At 36.3% G+C, this 16,144-nt stretch overlaps 3 protein-coding genes across 6 annotated transcripts; 2 read left to right on the top strand and 1 right to left on the bottom strand.

The window, feature by feature from the left end:
• The first annotated feature begins 1,761 nt into the window (after positions 1–1,761).
• On the top strand, positions 1,762–4,815 carry cdcp2 (CUB domain containing protein 2). Its single transcript, XM_059502682.1, has 5 exons — positions 1,762–2,119; positions 2,776–3,117; positions 3,197–3,550; positions 3,999–4,177; positions 4,379–4,815. The coding sequence occupies exons 1-5, from the start codon at positions 1,762–1,764 to the stop codon at positions 4,682–4,684; spliced, it is 1,539 nt and encodes a 512-aa protein (XP_059358665.1). The 3' UTR covers positions 4,685–4,815.
• Positions 4,762–6,526, bottom strand: tceanc2 (transcription elongation factor A (SII) N-terminal and central domain containing 2). The gene is made up of 4 exons (XM_059502234.1): positions 6,252–6,526; positions 6,026–6,167; positions 5,589–5,785; positions 4,762–5,069 (listed from the first exon to the last, which is right to left on the bottom strand). Exons 1-4 carry the CDS (start codon positions 6,348–6,350, stop codon positions 4,875–4,877), a joined length of 633 nt encoding a protein of 210 aa, XP_059358217.1. The 5' UTR covers positions 6,351–6,526; the 3' UTR covers positions 4,762–4,874.
• A 984-nt stretch (positions 6,527–7,510) lies between these two features.
• On the top strand, positions 7,511–15,683 carry cdc7 (cell division cycle 7 homolog (S. cerevisiae)). 4 transcript variants are annotated; one of them, XM_059502232.1, is made up of 11 exons: positions 7,511–7,644; positions 8,159–8,245; positions 8,373–8,508; positions 8,642–8,735; positions 8,836–8,978; positions 9,569–9,632; positions 9,944–10,039; positions 10,121–10,326; positions 13,617–13,699; positions 14,982–15,131; positions 15,252–15,683. In XM_059502232.1, exons 1-11 carry the CDS (start codon positions 7,569–7,571, stop codon positions 15,584–15,586), a joined length of 1,470 nt encoding a protein of 489 aa, XP_059358215.1. In that variant the 5' UTR covers positions 7,511–7,568; the 3' UTR covers positions 15,587–15,683. The 4 variants fall into 4 exon arrangements, with proteins under 4 accessions (XP_059358215.1, XP_059358212.1, XP_059358216.1 ...); XM_059502229.1 differs by having other exon boundaries at positions 9,569–9,806; XM_059502233.1 differs by lacking the exon at positions 9,944–10,039.
• The last annotated feature ends 461 nt before the right edge of the window (positions 15,684–16,144 follow it).

The raw sequence follows: 16,144 nt of genomic DNA, 5'->3' as shown, positions 1-16,144 counted from the left end.
TTGCCCACAATTATTGGCACCCAATTATTGCAATGTCCTTTCCCCAAGATAACAGCTCTAAGTTTACTCCTATAATGTTTGTAGAACACTTGACAAGAGATCAGAGACCATTCCTTCATACAGAATCTCTCCAGATCCTTCAGATTCACAGCTCCATGTTGGTGTTTCTTTTCTTCAGTTTACCCCACTCATTTCCTATAGAGTTCAGGTCGGAGGACAGGGACGGCCGTGTGCTCAGTGACCCATTTTTGTGTTGATGTTGATGTTTGTTTTGGATTATTGTCCTGATGGAAAATCATAATCGTAAATTGTAACAGAAGCGGTCAGGTTTAGATTTTTTATCTGCTGGTATTTGATAGAATCCATGATGCAAAATGTTCATCTGATCATAGAAGCTAGTGCCATTTTTAAGTTCCATTTGTGTCTGGCAAATGAATATGCTGGAGTTTGTTTTTGGATGAGCAAGAAAAACTTAATTGAAACCCTCCTGAACAACATGTGGTGATGTAGGGGCTGTTTTATATTTTTTTAGGCTTTCTGACCCCAAAACTCAACTACTCTCTGCAGTTCTCCAGCTGTGATCCTTGGAGAGTCTTTGGCCACTCAAAGCGCTCCTCCTCACCATGCATTAGGACGGTACAGAACCACGTTATCTTCCAGGCAGATTTGTAACATCTTTTAGTTGGAACCTTTTAATCTTCCTGGTGGTGGAAATTGGGATTTTCAGTATTAGTGTAGAGCCATGTATTATGTCAAAATGTATCTTTTTATTGGATTTTTTTTTTCAGTTGTTCAGTTATTAGCTTCTTGTTTTCAGGGACAAACATTTTTTTTGTATTGTTTGAATAATAATAATAATAAAGTCACCCTATAAAAAATTTAATGAATTGCATAAATTGTGGATATTTAATAATGTTTATCCAAACTTCAGTCTGTTTACACTTTAAAACATCAGCACCATTATAGTATACTGCTTGTAATACATCTGGACATCTGTGCCTCTTCCTCTTATCAACTTGAAACACGCCACTTGTTCCATGTGCATGATACACTCATTAACTTTTCATGCCTTTCTCTCCAAACAGTGTATTGACAAGTCACCTGCGTGCATTTGATAGTCCTCATTAAAATTTAGTCCGAGAGCCAAAGTCTGGACCACCTATCAAATTGCCCCAGAACAAGAGGCCACAGAATGAGGAGCTTTAATATTACTCCTGCTCTCTGAAACCTGCAGGACAGTATGTGCAGAAGAACTTAAACACTACATACTACAAGAAACAACATGGTTTTAAGGATGACTGTCTTCTTTCATGTTTTGTTCATTGCTGGAAAAGTCACCGCCAAGAAAGGTAGGACTGCTTCCTATCTCATGGGTGAAAGTGTACACCTTATGAATGTTGTATAATTGTAAACACCCCAGTTCTTCTGTAAGTATGGCAGCTTCCTAAATTTGATGATTCTGTGATAGTGTTTAATGCCTGTGCATTTCTGAGCATTAGCTTAAACACAAGTATATTCACTAGGAAAAGCATACTTATAAAGTGTAGAAACTGAATACAATGTAGATTTTGTTTGTTGCTTTGGATAAAAATTTATTCAACTGTACACTGTTTTAAAAAAAATCTACTAAGATGTAACATAAAACCCTATACATAACTTATAAGCATACAACTAAGAAGAAACAAATGTAAAGCGTCAAAGAGGTTGTAAGATGACTTGCTCCTATAAGGGAAGTTATTGTCTACTTTTTTACAGTATAATATGTTTATAGGTGTTAAATGTGGAGGAATCCTCTCTGCAAGCAGTGGCAACGTGTCAAGCCCTAATTTTCCAAGCCTGTACCCTTATAATACTGAATGCACCTGGTTGATAGTGGTCTCGGAAGGCTCTTCCGTACTGTTAACCTTCCATCACTTCGAGCTGGAATACCATACAGACTGTGCGTATGACTACATCAAGATATACAACGGCATCTCAGAGGATGAAGGCAACCTTTTGGGGAAATTCTGTGGAGATGTGTCTCCTCCTCAGTTCAGCTCATCCTGGAACGTCATGTCCATCATCTTCCATTCAGACCGCCATGTTGCACGCAAGGGTTTCTCGGTTGGCTATAGGAAAGGTGAGGAGTGCAACTGATGATTCCAGGTGCAATATCAATTAATATGTAGTTTACAAAAGACAATAAATACCACTTGTACAACAGTTTGTAAAAATAATCATATATTGTGTTTACTGCAGGCCTTTTACAATTAAAGTCTATGGGGTAAGATATTGCACCCTCATAAAAAAAAAACAGTATAGTATTCCACATATTACTATTTTATAGTGAAATATATTGAAATCAATGGATTTTATTACATTTATTTCAACATTTAACTCAAGACTGTCAAAACAGTCCAAATTAATTAAACTTACAACTTTTTCTACATCAAAACAATATATTACCCTACACTCGTTTTACTTGACCTTTTAAAATCTCTTAAAAATTCATCAATTTCTAAACACTTAATACTTTAAAAAAAAAAATCAATTGACAGAAACTATGCCTGTAGCACTGTATACAAATATATGAGCTGCACATTTCTGCTTTTAAAGCCTCTAGAATGCCTTGCCCCATGGAATCTTTTGTTCAAGTTCAAACTAAATACAAACTAAGAAATAAATGTCAATTATTTTTGAGGTAAATGACAGCATGCTAGATGACATTTTTTTATTGCAACTAATATAAAAATAAAAATGTATAGTCAATTTAATTTGTTCCTTTTTCAAAATCAGATATGTGTGGTGGGGTATTGACCGGTCTATCTGGGGTCATCTCCAGCCCAGGTTATCCACTAGAGTATAACAACAATGCAGATTGCTCCTGGACTGTACACGTGTCCAATCAGAGTGTAGTGAGCCTGGTGTTTCTCGACTTCCAGTTGGAAAACAATGAGGGGTGCAATTTTGACTACGTGGCTCTCTTTGATGGCCCCTCTGTTAAACACCGTCACCTGGGCAATTACTGTGGTAACGAGAGACCTCCCAACACTGTCACCACATCAAACCATCTGCTTGTGGTCTTCAAATCTGACTTTAATATTGGCGGGAGAGGTTTTAAAGCCTACTACTACTCAGGTGAGACACGTTTTTAAACCAGATATTATCACAAAATAAAATTTCAAATACATAGTCCTTGATATTCATGTTTTTAAAGGAGAGTGCCAGCAAATTCTCAAAAATATCAGTGGGAACTTTACTAGCCCTCACTACCCAAACATCTACCCCAACAACATCAACTGTCACTGGACAATCACGTTAGCAGCGGGCTACAGGATTAAGCTCTTTTTCCCCTTTCTGGAGCTTGAGGATCGAAACAGCCTGACTGACATGTGCGACTATGACTCTGTGTCTGTGTACGATGGGGACAGCGAGACAGACACTCTGTTGGGTCAGTGGTGTGGCAGTGAACAGCCTCCATCTTTGACATCTAAGGGAAATAAATTACTGGTTGTTCTCAGCACTGACCGGAACTATGCATTTAAGGGATTCATGGCTTCTTATATAGGAGGTGAGTGCTCACTTATCATAGTTTGAATTCACGCTTCTAACATAAATGACATTAGACCATTAAGCACTATGAGTAGGCACATGGGTGAATTATGTATGTATGCCGTTTCCCACAAAAATGTTGATACCGCTCTGAAATATGAGTATTTATTTAAAAAGGGTATTTAGCGAAAAATCTAATTTACAGTGTAGCTTTAAGCCAATAATTGCATTACATTAAGGAATCTTATAAAAAGTCAATTACTAAACACCAGTGAAAAGTAATTAATAATCTGTGTGAACACCTTTCATAAGACTCATTTCAAAACTATGTATTATTTAAAACAATCACATTGTTTGGCAAAAGAGAATTGCATTTATACCTTACATTATGTTCTTGACATAATTATTGTAAACACCACATTGAACTCAACCTGAATATATTATTTTGTTGTCTTTGTGTCTCGCAGTCGTGCCTGTCAATGTAAGCTGCACCCGAACTGAGTTTCAGATTCAGATCTCCAGAGAGGCTTTGCCCCAGCTGGACCGTGAGAACATTTATCTTGGGAATCCATCCTGTTCGGCCCAGCTCACAGAAACATCCTACAAAATTCTAGCCCGTTTTGTCAACTGTGGAACTGCTGGACAGGTATATAAAGAGACACTCATGCAGTGATTTCTTAGGATACCCCATTACACCTTTTTTAGCGACAGTCTCAGATTTAGGTCTTACACAGTGGCTGATGTTAGCGAATTTTTTATATATCTTACATCAGTTTAAAGACTAGATTTAATATGGTTTTGTTCAAATGAAAATTAATGTTGCCCCATATCCTGTGATATTCTATAGAAACGTCAAAACATCACCATGCTGGTGAACTCACTTTATATTGACTACTCTGATGGACCGCATCAGAATATTCAGGAGTATGAAGTGCAATGTGATGCCCAGAAGAAGGTGGCCATGGTCAGCATCATCTCAGTTGAGGAGCGTAACCGGCTCAATGAACTGGCCCGTCTGGCCAAGGAATCAAACAACAAGAATGTCGATGAAGAAAGTGAACCTCATGATACAAGTGACATCATCTTCATCAGCATCTGTGTCCTCGCTGTGATCCTCATGTTAATTGCTATTGTGTGGTTGGTGCTTCTATAGGTGTGCCACACAATGCATACATAAGGACTTGATATCCATTTTGTAATGTTTTGGAAAGAACGTATTGACAAATGCAATGTAAATAAAAGTCAAATGTTGTATTTAAGAACAAGACTGAACGTTAAAAAGTATTTTTAAAAAATTACAAAAAAGAAAATCTTGAGGTCCCATATTTGAATTTTTCAATTCTTCACAGTTTCTTTTTGTGACTGCTTACAAATGTATTAACTGGAAGTTTACCATCCTTGACCTGCGCTCTCAAGTCAGGCCTATTTTTCAGTGCAAAGACAAGAGCCCTCACAGTCCTTCTGTATGCTCCACTAATAAGTCGAGAGCTTTGGTGAAACACTTCTCTCTCTATGTTCTCCACCAGTCCATGCTCCACCTGGGACATCAGGAAAATAATTATTATCTATGTACAATAAGAATTTCAAGTACAACTGTGTCATGGTAATATTTCATATGGGGTTCATAAAGCATTTCTTAAGGTACATTTAAGACTTTCATAGGGAATAATTTAAAGTGCACACAATATGTCAATATGTTCTCTAAATGTACATGTCTAGGAAGTGCACAATGAGTTACTAGTTATTAGGAACACTCTAAAGTATAAAAAAACTCACTTCAGATCTCGATTACTTTTTAATTAATTTAACAAAAATAAATAGCTTAAGGTTTGAATAGCGCTCCCAACCACTAGAATATAGAAATAACAGCTACTGAACACACTGCTAAAATGTGATTTTCTTTCTTATTATTTTTGTCTTGTTTTGAGGTGCAAATGTTTAAAACTAAAATCAAGATACATTTGCTTGACAAGAAAAATCACATACAAAACGTTCGTATCAATTACATTGAATGTCATTTTGAGCCTGAAATTGTAATGACCACTTAGGATCAGTACCTTCAGTCCTGTGGCTTCAGATAGCAGTTTCTTTGCATTGCTCCTCAAACTTTCTGTCTGTTTGTCACAGCGAACTTCTATAGTAGGTTTATTTGAATGTTCCTCAATGAAGGTCCTCCAGTGTTTATACACCTGCCCCGCTAGTGACTTGATTTCAGGATCTTCTGAGTGTTTGCGTAGGTTGTTAACTGTGTGTCCTGCATTAAAAACAATGAGAAAGTGGTATGAATTTTAAATAGTATTTGTAAGAATGTGAATATTTTCTTCATTTTAATTTATTTAGGGGAATGATTTTTGGGGATACCACACCTTAGGTCTAATTCAGTGGCAGATGTTAGCACTGACTAATATCTGTTTAAAATATCTTAATATCTATGATAATTGAAAATAAAGAGGGATATAACAAGAACATCAAGGAAAAAACAATAAACTCTGACCTATTCTGGTAGTCTTCAGCACTTCTCTGGAAGGCATTTTCTTATCCAGCTCCTTCAAGGCTTCTATCATATTTTCTTTAGGCTGGCCAGGCAGTTCAAGGATTGACCTGTACCTTTCAATGTCTTCAATCACGACCACTCTCTGTAAAAAAAATACAGATGACTACATAAATAAAACTACACCTGGTGAAAAATTATTTCCATGGTAAAACAACCAATGACTTACCCGCAGAGACTCTAAGGTTGCTTGTTTGTAATTCCTCTCTTGTTTTGGTTCCTGTTGCACCCTGTCTGCCTTTGGTAACCGAACTACAAATTTATCCATGATTAAAAATCTGATATGAACGATAGTTTACTAACACCAGCTCTAGCTACGGTTAATTATTCAACTTATTGCATTGTACATATGTGAATGAAACTGTACAGCAGGAATACAAAAAAGACAATAATAGTAAATTAAATTCTAATTCACACCGGAAGAGAGCGCGACTCAGCACGATAAGGATTTTTCAATGTAAAAGCCCTCTTAAAGTTACCCTTCATGGGCAAAAAGCCAATATAAAAACAATAAAAGTAATTCAGTCATTAAACTACTAATACATTAAATAAATCAAATTTGTAATATATAGATTTCAACATTTTAGCAATAAGAGAAACGCCTTTTTAATAGCTCGATAATAAATTCTAATTTAGTTGTTTGAAATGCTAAAATAAAAAAAATTAAAATTAAATTAAACAGCATTTTACATTGTCTTCGTCATTTGAACTGTTATTCCGAGAGTTGTATTTGAGTATTCGATTTAAATTTTATTAGGGGAAAAATTTCATATTAAATGTCAGCAATCATTCAATTCATAGCAGCTATAGTTGTATATGAAACTTTAACTTTGTTAAAGGTAAACCGCTTATTGTGGAACTACATTCTTTGACCAAATGGCATAGCACTGGTCACGTGATCTGCGTCTTGTTTTAGCGCGGGAATAGGAAGTTGTCGGGAAGAAACAAGAGAGACAGTTTCGCAAGTCCGAAGTTTGTGTATATGAAAAATATCCGCTGTTTCTTTTAGAAATAAGCGTGTTTGACAGGGTGACGTATTTAGTATTTAATATCAAAATAGGCCCTTAAGTTAACTTGTGAACTCTACGCTGTAACCGTTTATGTCAGTGCGGATACAGTCTGCTTGGACATTGTTTATCAAAAACTCGGTGAAAACAAAAACAGGTGAGCTATAGTATGTTCATTACCGCAGTAATTTATGACCTTGAAAGGTATATTAAGGTTTTTTTTACTACTACTATTATTATTATTATTATTATTATCATTATCATTATTTATCATCGTGTGTGTGTGTGTGTGTGTGTGTGTGTGTGTGTGTGTGTGTGTGTGTGTGTGTGTGTGTGTGTGTGTTCTGTCTGTCTGTCTGTCTGTCTGTCTGTTGACCTTGTTTGGATACAGTTATGCTAGTTAAGCTGTAAATGAGTAATAATACCCTTTAATGCCATCCAACAGTTTCCCACATAGCTGTTGGTAATTGTGAGATTAAATGGAAGCAGCTCAGACTGTCCAGAGAAGCTCTCAGCAAAGTGTTGCAAAAGGCAGGAACCAGCACAGAATTCCCAGTGAGTGAGACCATCTTTCAATATGCGGGAACATTTGTGAGAAAGAATTGCATGTAACATTAATCATAATATTTTTTCCTTGTGCCATTTTCATGTGTATTTTTGTTCAGTGCTTGATTATAATTGGAACTGTAATCTGTTATTTGAGATTACATTTAATTAAATATGTATATAAATAAATGCATGGCATACAAGTTTCAACAGAAATAACATTAAAGTAGAATTTAGGTTTCCTAAAATGTTTGTCAGTACATTCAGCAGTATGCTTTATCTATTACATTCTCATTTAAGTGGTATTAACATGCAGTTAGTTGTCCAAAAACATTCCATTGTTTGCTTTTAAGTATATTCTTATATGGTAAGTTATTTTCTACTTTTATGTACTTCTTGTTTTAAGTATGCTGAAGGGTACTTCTGTTTTTCAAGGGAATGAATGCTTGTTTAGTGACATTTTTAGATAACATTATAACTGTTTATAAAAATAATTAAACCTACCTGATTCTCTTTTGTTTAGGGGATGTTGAGACAGACATCGCATACCTGTATGAAGTCCTGCCACAGCTGTCTCAAATTTTTCGTATCATAGATAAAATTGGAGAAGGTTTGCCTTTATATTTCTTGCTGTTTAAATACTGTATAATGGGATGTCTTTGAATGCAGTGAAATCACCCTTTTTGTTTTCCTTCTACTGATTTGCAAACCTTTAAGATCCTTAATTGTCATTCCAGGCACTTTCAGCTCAGTGTATTTGGCAGAGGCACAGATGACCGATGGGTCAAGAAGGATGTTTGCATTGAAACACCTGATCCCTACCAGTCACCCTGTGCGTATAGCCGCTGAACTCCAGTGCCTGACTGTTGCTGGGTGAGTGATGTAAATATTTTCATATTTTGACCTAATACCATTTTCATGTATTCTGGCATAGATACCTTGTGAGGAACAGTCTTGGGTTTCAGAGTTACATTAAAGGATTTGTCAATTATTTTTCCCTCAACAGAGGGAAAGAAAATGTGATGGGAGTCACGTACTGCTTCAGGAAAGAGCATCACGTGGTCATTGTCATGCCGTATATGGAGCATCAAACCTTTGTGGTAAGTGTCTGCAGTATGTGCTTTTACCCCAAATAATGATACGTCATGAATTGCTTAACCAGTACCCAAGATTTTACCCAAAAGTCTTAATTCCCTGTAGGATATTGTTGGCTCCTTAAGTTTTGAGGATGTGAGGCATTACATCTTCCACCTGCTCAAAGCCTTGAGACACATTCACAAGTTTGGCATCATCCACCGAGACATCAAACCAACTAATTTCCTGTTCAATCGACAAAAGAGGGAGTATGTATCTGATGTTCATGTATCTGTGGTTCTATATTCTCTTCCTGAAACATATGCAATCGCCACAGTTTCTTGCTTATTTAAGATAATGGTAGCAATTGATTTAACCAGCTAAATGAGTGTTAGATGATGGCAAAGGTAATCATAATGTAACAGTTGGGAAAATTACCTTTTAATATTGCTATAACCAGTTTGGTGCTGAATATTGTGCTTTCCTAATATTTTATTTATTTATTTTTGTCACCCTTATGCTGTTTAAAACCCATTATACTTTTGTTCATCTTCAAAACACAGATAATTTTTATTGAAACCTGAGGTTTCTGTTGCTCTTTTCTTTTCCTGACTTGGATTAACTGATCCATATGGGAAAAGTTTACTATATCTTTCTGAAGTTTAAAAGTTTTTGAATTATATACACATAATATTCTATTTAGTTTTGATTTTTGAAATTTTAGGGTGGAGGGGTTGTAATAGAAATTTTAAATTATATTAAATATTAAACTTACACTTTTTTTCACTTTCAAATAAATGTTATTAAAATTATCCAAGTAAACTGAGGCATGCTGATTCCCATCTCTCACTTTCCTCAGGTATGCTCTAGTGGATTTTGGCTTGGCACAGGGCACTCCTGATACACAGATAGAACTGCTGAAGGTGGTGAAATCAAAATCTCATAAAGGTGGCGGGTCATCTAAGATGGTGGAGGAATCACTTGGGAAACAGAAACTTGTGCCTTTACCACCCAACACCAGAAACACTGCTGTCCAGTCCAGCACTAAAGCACCTGCTAAAAGACCATGCCCAGCTTCACGCATTAAACACAGCAAGGTGTCTGCACTGGTTTCTTTGTTAAATAAATTAAGTTTTTAATATGATGATGGTTGAGTCAAATTAGGGGAATACTGTACTTCCAAGTTCCAAGTTTGGGGAAACTTATGTCAAAACCTATGTCCTTCCTCTCAAAGGAACTGTTGGAACTTGATAATGCACCACGGTCTGTATTTGGGGAGAACAACATAAATGGCACAAACTCTCATAAACCTGGCACTGACAAAGTTGAGGTTAGCATCTATTTTCACACTGGTTGCATCTGACACCTTCTGAATAACTATAAGCTCTTCAACTGTCAAATTGTATTTCAGGGACTGCTTTCAAAACCAAAACGAGAGGAATTAATTCCACGCAAGATCGTTTCTTCAAAACACCGTTCAGTACCAGTGAGAACACCACTGAATCAGAGACCGAAAGCCCCCATTGAGAGTCATAAACCCAAACCTCCTGCCGTTAGTCCGAGTCTCACCTGCAACTGCTACATGACTGACCGCATCTGCAACATCTGCCTGTCAAGGTACATGCTCTTAATTAATCGAATCATAATAGTTACAGATTTAAATTTTAATTTAAAATTTAAAAGCCTATTTTTAATCTTAATTGATATGCAAATTTCTAAGGCCTAGAAATTATCAAAACTATGCAGGAATATTTGCAATCTACTTCATCAGATTTTATACTTGTTAGCATGTAAAAGTCCTCAGTATATTTGTAAAAACCTTCAGGATGTGGTACCCTTTTAGCTGGGTACAGTTTTACTTATTTTAGGTACACTTGTAGGTCTTTTAGCTGTGCGATCTTTTAGGACTGAGTATCGATTCAGATCTCCCAATTCGATTCTTAAAGGGTTAGTTCATCGAAAAATTTGAATTGTTATTAATAACTTACCCTCATGTTGTTCCAAACTCGTGAGACCTCCGTTTATCTTTGGAACACTGTTTAAGATATTGTAGTTTTTTATTCCGAGAACTCTCAGTCCCTCCATTGAAACTGTGTGTACTGTATACTGTCCATGTCCAGAAAGGTATGAAAAACATCATCAAAGTAGTCCATGTGACATCAGAGGGTCAGTTAGAATTTTTGAAGCATCGCAAATACATTTTGGTCCAAAAATAGCAAAAACTACGACTTTATGCATCGTTGTCTTTTCTTCCGTGTCTGAGAGTTCAAAGTTCAAAACAAAGCAGTTCATGATATCCGGTTCGCGAATGAATCATTCGATGTAACCGGCTCTTTTTGAACCAGTTCACCAAATCGAACTGAATCGTTTTAAACGGTTCGCGTCTCCAATACGCATTAATCCACAAATGACTTAAGCTGTTAACTTTTTTTTATGTGGCTGACACAAACCAATATCCCGGAGTAATTCATTTACTCAAACAGTACACTGACTGAACTGCTGTGAAGAGAGAACTGAAGATGAACACAGAGCCGAGCCAGATAACGAACAAAAGATTGACTCTTCTCTAGTCAAGAACCATTTCTGTCCAATTTTCGCGTCCGATTCGAGAACTGAGCTGATGATACTGCGCATGTGTGATTCAGCGTGAAGCAGACTGACACACAGAGCGTCTGAACCAAGCTGATTCTTTTGGTGATTGATTCTGAACTGATTCTGTGCTAGTGTTATGAGCGTTGGTAAACCGAAGGCTTGAATCAAGGGCAAACGTCGCCAATGATGCCATTATGTAGAGCGCAAAAGTATAGGTGAACCGTTTTCTTCAACCGGTTTATTGAATCGAACTGTCCGAAAGAACTACTTGTGATCCGAAAACCGATGAGTCAATCTTTTGTTCATTATCTGGCTCGGCTCGGTGTTCATCTTCAGTTCTCTCTTCACAGCAGTTCAGTCAGTGTACTGTTTGAGTAAATGAATTACTCTGGGATATTGGTTTGTTTTAACTCATAGGGAGTGTCAGCCACATAAAAAAAAGTTAACAGCTTAAAGGCAGGGTAGGTAAAAAAATGTATAAAAAACTTTTTTTCCAAATTTGTTTAAACTTTATTTATATATCAAATCATAATTAAAATGTAAGTACTCTGAAAAAGAAAGTATAAAAATCGAGTGACTGTAGACCTCTCACGACTGTTTTAAAGACAGCTCATTATTTCCATTCACTCCACCCCCTCCCTTCTGGGCTCCTTCCAAAGCCTCTACTATGGCTCGCTAAGTAATGTTATGTTAGCTATATTACGCAGCTACGTGTGCTAATGACACATGCTTCATGAAAAAAATATGTATGATCAAAATACAAAAAGAAAGATTTACCTGTCCAGCAGAAATAAAGCCATCAAGGAGTTACTTTTCAGCCCCTTGAGTTCCCTCAGTTCTCGCCATCGCTGGAAAGCCACGCCGATATAAACTCGCGTTTTATTTCTTTATTTCATTGCCTTTTCTTGTACTGTTACTGTCTTCCTTTTTTGCCTGGTTTGCCTTCACTAACTGCATAGGCTGGTACTGTGAATTTTGCTTGCTGTTTCTCTGCCATTGTTTTGGTATTCCTAGGATCCGTGCCTGTTGAATCAAACGTGCTGTTTCCTCAAATCAAACGTGCACGCGCAAGTGGGCAGGTCATGTGTGGTAAAAGGGTGGTTGCCATGGTTGCGAGAGAGTGACAGTCGCCTAATCCAATCCTATGTTTCGTCCCGAAATGGAAATAATGAGCTGTGTTTAATACAGATTAAACGGTCTAAAGTCACTCGATTTTTATACTCTTTTTATCAGAGTACTTACATTTTAATTATGCATTGATATATATAGAAAGTTTAAACAAATTTGGAAGAAAGTTGTTTATACATGTATTACCTACCCTGCCTTTAAGTCATTTGTGGATTAATGCGTATTGGAGACGCGAACCATTTAAAACGATTCAGTTCGATTTGGTGAACTGGTTCAAAAAGATCCGGTTACATCGAATGATTCGTTCACCATCCGGATTTCACAAACTGCTTTGTTTTGAACTCTCTCACAACAGACACGGAAGAGAAGACCACAATGAATAAGATCGTAGTTTTTGCTATTTTTGGACCAAAATGTATTTTCGATGCTTCAAAAAATTCTAACTGACCATCTGATGTCACATGGACTACTTTGATGATGTTTTTCTTACCTTTCTGGACATGGACAGTATACCATACACACAGTTTCAATGGAGGGACTGAGAGCTCTCGGACTAAATCTAAAATATCTTAAACAGTGTTCCAAAGATAAACGGAGGTCTCAATAGTTTGGAACGACATGGGGGTGAGTTATTAATAACATAATTATGATTTTTCGATGAACTAACCCTTTAAGCTTTCGATTCGATTCTCGATTATTACATTCAATGAATATGGTTTTAATACAAATGCTATTGATATTTCTAAAATATTAACAGTAAACATTAGTTTACAAATTGTGAATTAATAAAAAAAACAATAAGAACACCAGGCTTGTATTTTAAACCTATTCTTTTTTTGTATAGAGTCAGATGAAGGCATAAAACATTAATTAAATTTTTCCTAATCAAATGAAAATTAAACCCTTTTATTTTTTGGTAAACAAGGTGCTGCACAACAGAGATTTACTGTTAAAATTGCAAAAGAAAAAAAATGTGATTATTCCTTTAAAAATAAAGATTTATTAATATGTATTAGCAGTAGACTGCTAAATAGTAATATATTAGTCAGTTAAAGTAAATGTAGGAAAAACCTTTATATTGTAAACTGTGCCATTTAAAAAATAAAATCAAAATATTATTTCAAATGTCAGGTTTTACAGCATTAATTTAATAGTGCAGTGAGTGAAGAATGCTTTGTTTTTCCTAGGAAACAGCAGGTGGCTCCTAGGGCTGGTACCCCAGGTTTTAGGGCTCCTGAGGTCCTGACTAAGTGCCCTAACCAGGGAACAGGTAAAGCTACCACAAGACATTTTTATTTGTTTCATATAATTTGGGGTGTGAATTTTTTTTTTTCTCTCCCAATGGTGTGTTCCATTCAACTTGTAAAGTTTCCAATTTTATACTTGGAAAAGTACAGTGCCACTTGATGTAGTCTTCCAACATAATTGTACATGAAAGCAAACGCTATAATCATGCTAGTGTAGTCTGACAAACAAACGAGTTTCATGAGTCAAATTCTTTGAACAAATCTTTACAAAAAATCACATACTGAATCTGTCAGAATGATTACTGAATCAACATCACAATACCCAAGTGAATCAAAAATAAAGTCAAAATTAGACACAAATCAAAAAATCTCTGTTTGATATTCTGTGCAAATTTCATTGTTTGAGGATTGGACAACATGTTTCATGGTTGTAATACAGAGATATCAAATAGATATCAATTTTGAATTTAGATTTCACAGGTTCACCTTTATAGATTGCTATTTGATCAATATATGGAAATGTAGTGTAATCTATTAACTACACATAAAAACCTGACTTTTTACTTAAGTGCCATATCATGCCATAAAATATTTTTAATACGATTGAATTTGCATTTAATGTAAATTTTAATAACAATATTGTAAGATACTTATTTTAACACTTTCATTTTACAGAGAGTAAAGAACATTTACATTATCAAAAAACATTTTCATTCAGTCTAGCCAGAGTTCAGGCACTCTCAAAAATTCCCATTAAAATCACTGAAGCACTTTACATTATGAAACGAATATCTTACTTACATTCGTACGCACATCTGCACTTTTTGTTGTTTCTGATGAGAGAATTCGCTAAATAATTCAGTCAGCGAGCAAGTGAACAAAACTTGCGTTTCAGTGATGACTCTTCTGGACGTCTCTGATTGGCCATTGCATCCATAAGCGCAACAGAATAGTTTCTGATTGGTTATCATGAAGCGTTGTACGAACGCGTCTGGCTCAGCGCCAGCCAGCGAACGCAGATTTGAATTTAGTAGCTGATGCTGTGCACTGAACGATCTAATCACACCGCTGTGATTGTATCAAATATATAAAAAATATTATTCTGCAATTTTTTTTTTTTCGTTTGGAAGCTGCATTTAAAATCCACTTGGCTCAGAAATCTGAGGGGGCACGTGCCCCTTCACTTCGAATGGGCACGACGCCTCTGAAATTCTGTATAGCTTATGATTTCGAGCATGTATTTATTCTTTTCAAAAATAACAATAATACATTGTGACTAACATCGGAAGCTACATCTCTCTGCAGCTATTGACATGTGGTCAGCCGGTGTCATTTTGCTGTCACTGCTGAGTGGGAGGTATCCGTTCTTCAAAGCCAGTGATGATCTGATCGCTCTTACCCAGATAATGACCATCCGTGGATCTAGAGAGACGATAGAGGCTGCTAAGACGTTCGGTAAGTCATTGTCTACGGGCTCAAGAGTACAGATGTCTCTGGATCTCGCCGTACATTGATTCTCATCTTATTTCTTGTACCTTAAGTTGATTGAATATTATTTTGTATGTCTGAATGCAGGTAAATCTGTAGTGTGCAGTCGTGAGCTTCCTCGGTTGGACCTGAAGATCCTCTGTGAGACTCTTAGAGGTTTGCGATCATGGGATGATGGCTTACTTCCTGCTGAGTTTCTAGCCTCACAAAACCCAGCAGAAGGAAAACAGGATGCAGGGAGTCCTGTTAAGAAGCATAAGAGCTCTCTCAAAAGCAGTGCACAGCTGCAGGAGATGGACTGGGATAAAGTGCCTGATGATGTGTATGACCTCCTGGATAAACTCTTAGATTTAAACCCAGCATCGAGGATAACTGCTTCTGTGGCACTGCAGCATCCACTTTTCAAAGATATGACTGATTAGTTTTTGTGCCATCTTCTAATTTTGTATTCTTCTGTAAAGATTTACATTTAGGCATCTATTTTCTAACTACATGCTGTATAGCAATGTTTTATTTATTAGTCTTTTTGGGGTGAGAATAAAAAGTTCAAACTTATGGTTTAAAGTTCGTCTTAGAGAGTATTTCTTGAATGTAAGGTTCTGACATTTTTTTGGATGAAATTAAATGTATGAACCCTTATGAAAACAACTGGACAGTGTTGCTATTATCTCTTTTATTGTTGTCCGTACGGACTAGTTTGTAAATCAATGTAGAATAAGTTGTTCAGCAGTTGTACTATAGTACAAGCTGAGGCAGAGAACTTCACAAAGCCAAAATCCATGAAAGAGCTGCAACTTCTCTAACTTAAAAAAATAAATGAGAAAGCAATTTGCTCCTACATCTTTGGAGTTATTGGCAGATGTTCTGACTATTCCAAAGTTGTATAAATCCATTCTAAGATGTTTGAGAGCTGTATTGAAGGCAAATGGTGGTAAAACACGTTAACAAAAGATATTGCCTATTTCTCAGGTTTTCTGAAT

The sequence above is a fragment of the Carassius carassius genome, chromosome 20 (assembly GCF_963082965.1).
Source record: "Carassius carassius chromosome 20, fCarCar2.1, whole genome shotgun sequence".
In the NCBI taxonomy this organism is placed as follows: domain Eukaryota; kingdom Metazoa; phylum Chordata; class Actinopteri; order Cypriniformes; family Cyprinidae; genus Carassius; species Carassius carassius.
The sequence above is the reverse complement of the archived record's forward strand: the minus strand, read 5'-3'. Positions and strand labels throughout refer to the sequence as shown.

Excerpts from the sequence above, each read along its gene's own strand:
- cdcp2 (XM_059502682.1), top strand. The coding sequence starts at position 1,762 with ATGTTTATAGGTGTTAAATGTGGAGGAATCCTCTCTGCAAGCAGTGGC. Across the intron at positions 2,120-2,775 it reads CTCGGTTGGCTATAGGAAAG|ATATGTGTGGTGGGGTATTG; the intron begins GTGAGGAGTGCA and ends TTTCAAAATCAG. Across the intron at positions 4,178-4,378 it reads ACTGTGGAACTGCTGGACAG|AAACGTCAAAACATCACCAT; the intron begins GTATATAAAGAG and ends GATATTCTATAG.
- tceanc2 (XM_059502234.1), bottom strand. The coding sequence starts at position 6,350 with ATGGATAAATTTGTAGTTCGGTTACCAAAGGCAGACAGGGTGCAACAG. Across the intron at positions 5,786-6,025 it reads GCTGAAGACTACCAGAATAG|GACACACAGTTAACAACCTA; the intron begins GTCAGAGTTTAT and ends TTTTTAATGCAG. Across the intron at positions 5,070-5,588 it reads CTGAAGCCACAGGACTGAAG|GTGGAGCATGGACTGGTGGA; the intron begins GTACTGATCCTA and ends CTGATGTCCCAG.
- cdc7 (XM_059502229.1), top strand. The coding sequence starts at position 7,569 with ATGGAAGCAGCTCAGACTGTCCAGAGAAGCTCTCAGCAAAGTGTTGCA. Across the intron at positions 9,807-9,943 it reads CACGCATTAAACACAGCAAG|GAACTGTTGGAACTTGATAA; the intron begins GTGTCTGCACTG and ends TTCCTCTCAAAG. Across the intron at positions 13,700-14,981 it reads GTGCCCTAACCAGGGAACAG|CTATTGACATGTGGTCAGCC; the intron begins GTAAAGCTACCA and ends ATCTCTCTGCAG.